General features: G+C 42.1%; 1 protein-coding gene across 2 annotated transcripts in view; it reads left to right on the forward strand.

Annotated features, from left to right (window-relative positions):
• Positions 1–7,500, forward strand: part of dlk2 (delta-like 2 homolog (Drosophila)) — a 40,398-nt gene that overhangs the window by 14,490 nt on the left and 18,408 nt on the right. For both annotated transcript variants that reach the window (XM_042066485.1, XM_042066486.1), the window contains exon 2: positions 1,157–1,301. In XM_042066485.1, coding sequence (XP_041922419.1) covers positions 1,211–1,301 — 91 coding nt within the window. In that variant the 5' untranslated portion in view covers positions 1,157–1,210. The remainder of the gene's footprint in view (positions 1–1,156; positions 1,302–7,500) is intronic.

The raw sequence follows: 7,500 nt of genomic DNA on the forward strand, positions 1-7,500 counted from the left end.
ATGTTAATACCTTGGAGAATGTAAAAGGAATTGAAAGTAAAATCAAGTCATTTGATTTTGGCACATTCCCGGGATGGACCTTTTGCGTCTTCATCCATTGTTTCATCTATGGTTTCGTCTCTTATCTAAATCTGACCATGGAGTTGACTTTGGCGGAAAGCTGAAGGTGATTGCTGATAGGCTGTCCCAATCATTGGCGCCTGCACAGTCCAATCACGTTTGAGAGGGAAACAACAAATTGAGGGTTTCCGAGATTTTTGCTTTTACCTTTTTATTTAGAAGAAGTAACGGGTACTCACGGTTATAATGTAGTGGAGTAAAGAGTACAATATTTGCCTCTCAAATGTACTTGAGTAAATTCATGAGTACTCCCCAAAAATGATACTCGAGTAAAGTACAGATCCCTCAAAACTGTACTCAAGTACTGTACTCAAGAAAATGTACTCCGTTACTGTCTGGCTCTGCTTATAACCAATCTATTCTAGTCTTGTTGGCGAGTGGTCACTCATAACCAATCTATTCTAGTCTTATAGGTTATGGTAGCCTGTGGTAGCGTAGTGGCTAAGGAGCTGGGCTAGTCTGCAGTAGCCTGTGGTAGCGTAGTGGCTAAGGAGCTGGGCTAGTCTGCAGTAGCCTGTGGTAGCGTAGTGGCTAAGGAGCTGGGCTAGTGTGCAGTAGCCTTGGATGTGCTTTAAAGGGTGTTGGGACATGTGGTTACCCTGTCATGGATGTGCTTTAAAGGGTGTTGGGACACGACTGGTGGTGCTCTATGCTGGAACTAGACCTGCAGTGCGTTAGGGACTCTGTGAGATGTTCTTACCTGTTCAGGTGAGTCAGGAAGCGAGCATAGTGTCCCGTAGGGATGTCTCAGGTGGGAAGGGGGCGTGGTTGTCCTGTAAATGTCCTCCATAAAAAATTCATGCACTGCTCTTAATTATTGAGCATGCAAGTGTCTGTTCACTGTGTGGATGATCAGGTTTCCCTGTGTGTGTGAGAGTGTGTGTGTGTGTGTGTAAGACAGAAAGACTGGGAGGATGGTGTGCAAGATGTCTGTGTTCACCTCTCTTGTCTTTTTCTCTCCTCTCCTTTCCTCTCTCCATCCTCTCTTCCTCCTCCTCTCCTCTCCTCTCCTCCTCCCTCTCTCCTCTCCTCTCAGGTCAGTGGGAGGGGCTGTTTTCCTGCAGGTCAGTGGAGGCGGTCGGCCGGTAGAATGTGTGTGTCTGAGCGTCTCTCTCTGACCCTCCTGCTCCTCTATGGAGGCTGCTGCTTACTCTTCAGCCCTCTGGGAACAAAAGCTCAAGGTAAGATCTGTCACACACACACACACACACACACATACACACACTCTCACACACACACACACACACACTCTCTCACACACACACACACTTACACACACATACACACACTCTCACACACACACACACACACACTCTCTCACACACACACACACACTTACACACACATACACACACTCTCACACACACACTCTCTCACACACACACACACTTACACACACATACACACATTCTCACACACACACACGCACACACACACACACACACACACTTACACACACATGCTCACACTCTCTCACATGCACACACACACAAACACACACAACCACACACACACACACACACACACATCACATCACATCACATCCAACCACACACACACACACACACCACGTCCAAGCGCTATGAGCCTCAGTGTGCAGCATGGCATGTAAATGGGCACTGCATCACAGGCCAGAGGTTATCTCACTTTGCCACTGATCAGGCAAGGACAAGTGTGTGTGTGTATGTGTGTGTGTGTGTGTGTGTGTGTGTGATTGCTTGCTTTGGTCGGTCAGAGATTATTACTTCTTTTGGAAAACAGAAGTAAACTGATATAGAGTATCATATATATACTCATCATATATATCATATATACTCAATAAACATGGCAAGGAACTTCTACAACTTTGTAAAACCCTGGGTCTGTACCTTGTCAATGGCAGAACAAGGGGTGACTCTCTGGGCAAATACACTTACTCCTCATCCCTGGGCAGCAGTGTGGTGGATTATGCTATAGTATAAGTATATATACTCTTTTGATCCCGTGAGGGAAATTTGGTCTCTGCATTTATCCCAATCCGTGAATTAGTGAAACACACACAGCACACAGTGTACACACAGTGAGGTGAAGCACACACTAATCCCGGCGCAGTGAGCTGCCTGCTTCAACAGCGGCGCTCGGAGAGCAGAGGGGTTAGGTGCCTTGCTCAGGGGCACTTCAGCCGCGCCTACTGGTCGGGGTTCGAACCGGCAACCCGGCAACAGGTCCGAAGTGCTAACCAGTAGGCCACGGCTGCCCTATAACAGACCTAGACCCAAATCAAATAAATTATTTCATGGAGATGCCACAGCTGCCTTTATCGGACCATAGTCACATCACCATTAGTCTAAAAATTAACCTTAATCTTGAACACCAACAATCTACATCAGCGCTACACCCACTCCCCGTAAAATACATATGGAACAATGACCATCTGGAACAATTTAAAACACAATTAAACTGCATCCAAATAGAAAACATGATCCTCCATCCTGTTCACCAAATTCGAAAATGATAAAGAAAACATCAACTTAGCCACTGAAAGATTAACAACAATTTTCTCTACCGTGGCCAAAAGATCTTTAAGGAAAGTAAATTATATACTACTAAAAAAAGAAAGAATACGAATGCAAACAAATGGAGACAGAGACGGCCGATCACTGCGAAAGGAACTGAGAATGTGGTCAAATAAAAAACACAGAGACGGCCGATCACTGCGAAAGGAACTGAGAATGTGGTCAAATAAAAAACACAGAGACGGCCGATCACTGCGAAAGGAACTGAGAATGTGTGCAAATAAAAAACACAGAGACGGCCGATCACTGCGAAAGGAACTGAGAATGTGTGCAAATAAAAAACACAGAGACGGCCGATCACTGCGAAAGGAACTGAGAATGTGTGCAAATAAAAAACACAGAGACGGCCGATCACTGCGAAAGGAACTGAGAATGTGTGCAAATAAAAAACACAGAGACGGCCGATCACTGCGAAAGGAACTGAGAATATGTGCAAATAAAAAACACAGAGACCCAATAAATCAAGAGATTAGATCACAACATCATAACACCCTTCAGAAATACAAATCCTTACTAAGACACAAAAAAACTAATCATGTAAATACACAATTAAAACAAATTGAAGATGCATTAGATCAAAACACCTTTTGGATCACTGGAATAACCTCAATAAAACTAAAAAAGAAAACTCCATCCCCCTTGTGGATGGCAGAAAATGGACAGAACATTTTGAAAAATTGTACGAAAAAAAATATCCAAATCCTGAACAAAAAAAACGTCAAATATAAACTGGAAAAACTTGAACAAACAGAAAAGGACAAATTAAATCAATTAGACTCTACTATAACCATGCACGAATTAAAAACAAAGTTAAAATCCCTCAAAAACAAAAAATCATGCGGCACTGACGGAATCTACAATAAAATGTTGAAACACAGCACAACTAAATTAAGAGGCGCAATCTTGATTATTCAATATGATTCGATCATCGGGCCACTTTCCAGATCATTGGAAAGTGAGCCACATTACTCCAATTCATAAAAAAGGCGACAAATTTAATCCAAATAATTACAGAGGTATATCACAAGGCAGCAACCTTGGAAAACTTTTTTGTGGAATTCTAAACAACAGATTAACAAACTTATTATCAAACAATAATTGATGAACATGTAAAAAAATTTAAAAAAGGTAAATTATTTGGCTGCTTCATAGATTTCAGCAAAGCGTTTGATTCAATTTGGAACGAGGGACTAATGTTAAAATTAATTAATAGCGGAATTGGGGGGGAAAACTTTAGTCCGACTTTATTTAACCTTTATATAAATTATTTGGCCACCAACATAACATTTTCTAACTGAATGCAAATTATACAAACTTATAAGGGACGAATATTTTACTAAAATCGCAGATATCTGTCCCGAATTTCTTGACACAAACAGTGAACAAAAACTATCATTCCTCCTGGGGGAAGTAGACAGTTGTGTCCACCTAGCTGCTGAATACATTCCAATCCTGCCACATCCTGAGAGAACAGCCCATGTTACATGATGAGTAACATAATAATCCATAGTTTTTTTTTTTCTGTTCATTTAATAGCCAGGTGTTATTTTCATTATTTTTATTATTATTATTATTATTATTATTATCATTATTATTATTATTATTATCATTACTTGTTTTACTATTATTATCTATATTACTATTATTGCTGTATTGAATGCTTTGGCAACACTGTAAAATTTACATTAATGCCAATAAAGCTTGTTGAATTGAATTGAAATAGAATTGTATCTATGGAAGAAAACCTCCACAGCGCAATGGATCTCTCTTTCTCTCTCTCACTCTTTCCCTCTCTCTCTATCTCTCTCCATCTCTCTCTTTCTCTATCTCTCTCTTTCTCTCTCTCTCTCTCTCCGTTCTCTTATTCTTTCTCCTCTCCTCTTGACAGATACCCCCCCCCCCATAAATAAATAGATGAATAAATAAATAAATGCTTTAGTTATGCTTGTGATCAATTGGGCGTTACCAAGAGTTCAAAACATTCGGGGCTTAGCTTAAAAGTTAGCGGGGGTTCGGGGGTGCCACCCCCAGGAATGTTTTGGAAATATTGTTAAGTAATGAATTTCTGCAGACTTTCAGTCCGAGAATAGGGCCTATACCATGCCTAAAATACGCATTCATGATCTGTTACCTTACCCTGTTATCCAGACATGTTCATGAACACATTTAACTCACAAGGAAAATGGACATGGCCATGTGTAACAGAGCTCGTAATCCTCGAACCCGCCACCTCGACACACACCGGCATGGGAGTCGAACACTCACGGCCCTTCAAAACAAAACAGATTGTCTGCCTACTAACATATGGTTATTATTTTAATTGTGATAGCCTTATAATTATTAACATAGGCCAAGGTACTCATTGTTTGCTTATTTTATTGATAGACGTTTGATGAATAGCCTACTGTAGTTGATTTGAAGTGGGGGGGGGCAAGTTTTCGAAGGTATTTTCAACTATAATATTAAGGTATATCATACTATGTGCATCTTTGCAGGGGCAAGCGCCTTCTTAATGATGTTGCGTACCGAGACAAGGAAGCACTCACACGTGGGTGCATACGTAAATTTGCATTCAGTTGGTCTACCACGCCTACTTTTGCTGTTTTACAGAAATAGCCATGATTCCCCATTCCAAAAAGGACAACTTTACTTTATTGTTAGTCTATATCAAAAGCGGTTGTTCACTTTGTGTGAATGACGCTATTTTCCGCGTCTTTTTTATTCCAACCGTGGGCACTTTGGAGCAGAAACGAGAACGCGCACACATCCTGAATTACTTACACCTGGCTTGACATAGTCGCTCCTACTCATCCTGGATTGGCGTTAGTGAAACGAGTTGAGCTAGGATGACCAGACAACGCTATGTCAAACCTCGCTTTCTCACTTATCTTGGATGTCTTAATTCTGCCTTTGTGAAATACCCCTCAGGTGTGTTTGGTGTTATTATTGTTAGGTGTTAGTATTATTGTTTGGTGTTAGTATTCTTTATGATGATTTAAACAGCAGTGAGATTTTGTAAAGGTCTGCTAGGGAAATTTGTGCTTTCTCATAAAAGCATAGAATCACTGTGCTCAACTAGCTGGCTACGATTAAGCATTCTCCTTCACCAACCTGTGAGCCTAGCCAGTCAGGTCAGTGGAACGCTGAGACCCTTCTCATCTGCTGATACAGCAACAGGAGAGTCCTCCACTGCTATCCTGCTCCTCATTGCTTTGATCAATAGCGGAGTGGTAATCGGGAGAGTCGGGAAATTCACAAATTCCCGGTGGGCCAGTGGAGTTTTGGCACCGAGCTGATTACTCTGAGTTAAAAAACGCATATTGTTGTTTGAATATTTTTCTTTGCTGTGCCTTCCAAGTAGCATGCACTGTGCAACTGTAGTACTTTTTGTTTTCAGAACGTTCATTATATCCATAACCACAAGTCTTTCTTCAGTAATTAGCAAGCTACCACCAGAAACCAACAATCGTTTGCAAGACCTGTGCATGCTCTTTGTTCTGTGCGCATGAAAACGGCACGCGTGTTGTAGATTTGTCTATCTGCTTTCATTTTGCGACCTCATTTTTGTTAAGGCTATCTTGCGTGTGTAGCCCGCTGCTAGAATCATTGGTCAGTAGCTATCTTGCGCGCGTAGCCCGCCGCCAGCATCATTAATCAGTAGTTAGAACTGATTTGTCTCTGTTGCTGGTATTTGTTCATCTTTTAGATGACTACGTGGGGGTTGAGGGAGACACACACCCCTAATAACGCCCCTGTCTGGAGTCCCTGTTTGTCCCTAGTGAATTCAGCTGTTGGATTCCTTTCTGCTCCGACAGGCTGATTAATATCCTATAGGCCTCAGGGGAGAGGAACGGAGCAAGGCAGCAACAAGTGTGTGTGTGTGTGTGTGTGTGTGTGTGTTTGCGCTATGTGTCATGGACAGAATGGCTAAAGGCTAAACAGGTTAGACATTTCTATGTACTGCACTGAAAACGAGACCCTGCACCGCAGTGACATGTATGATGTGTACAGCTATATCTGCTCTGGATAACCATCTATGTGTATGTTTGTGTGTGCGTGTGTTGTGTGTGTGTGTGTGTGTGTGTGTTGTGTACAGCTGTATTAAAGAACAATAAGAACAGGTCTGCTCTGGATAACCATCTAAATATGAATCACCCGCTAGCTATCAAGGCAGTAATGTTAGCATCGCTAGCTATCAAGGCAGTAATGTTAGCATCGCTAGCTATCAAAGCAGTGATGTTAGCATCGTTAGCTATCAAGGCAGTAATGTTAGCATCGCTAGCTATCAAGGCAGTAATGTTAGCATCGCTAGCTATCAAAGCAGTGATGTTAGCAACGCTAGCTATCAAGGCAGTAATGTCAGCATGTTAGCATTAGCACTGTACCGGTACATAGCAACTAGTAGACAGCTATCATGACAAACCTGTGAACCATTAAAAAACAGTACTTGTTTAAGCCCTGGAGTGTGGATGTGTATTAGTGTGTTAGGGACTGTATAACATGTGTGTGTGTGTGTGGTTGGTGGGGGTTAAAGGTGTGTGTTTCAAAGGGCATGTGTTGCGCTTGTGTTTGTCCTAGGAGTGTGTGATGCGCGTGCATCAGGCACTGCAGGTCACAGGTCAAGCTACTAAGAAAACTCAGACACAGGCAGGTGGTGAGGGGGTGTGTGTGTATGTGTGTGAGTGTGAGATAGAGAGAGAAAGACAATGTGTGCAACTGTGTGTCTGGGAGGCCAGAGAAGGTGTTTGTGTTTGTGTGAGACAGTGTGTGTGTATGTGTGTGTGTATGTGTGTGTGTGTGTATGTGTGTGAGTGTGTGTATATGT

The sequence above is a fragment of the Alosa sapidissima genome, chromosome 16 (assembly GCF_018492685.1).
Source record: "Alosa sapidissima isolate fAloSap1 chromosome 16, fAloSap1.pri, whole genome shotgun sequence".
Taxonomy (NCBI): Eukaryota; Metazoa; Chordata; class Actinopteri; order Clupeiformes; family Clupeidae; genus Alosa; species Alosa sapidissima.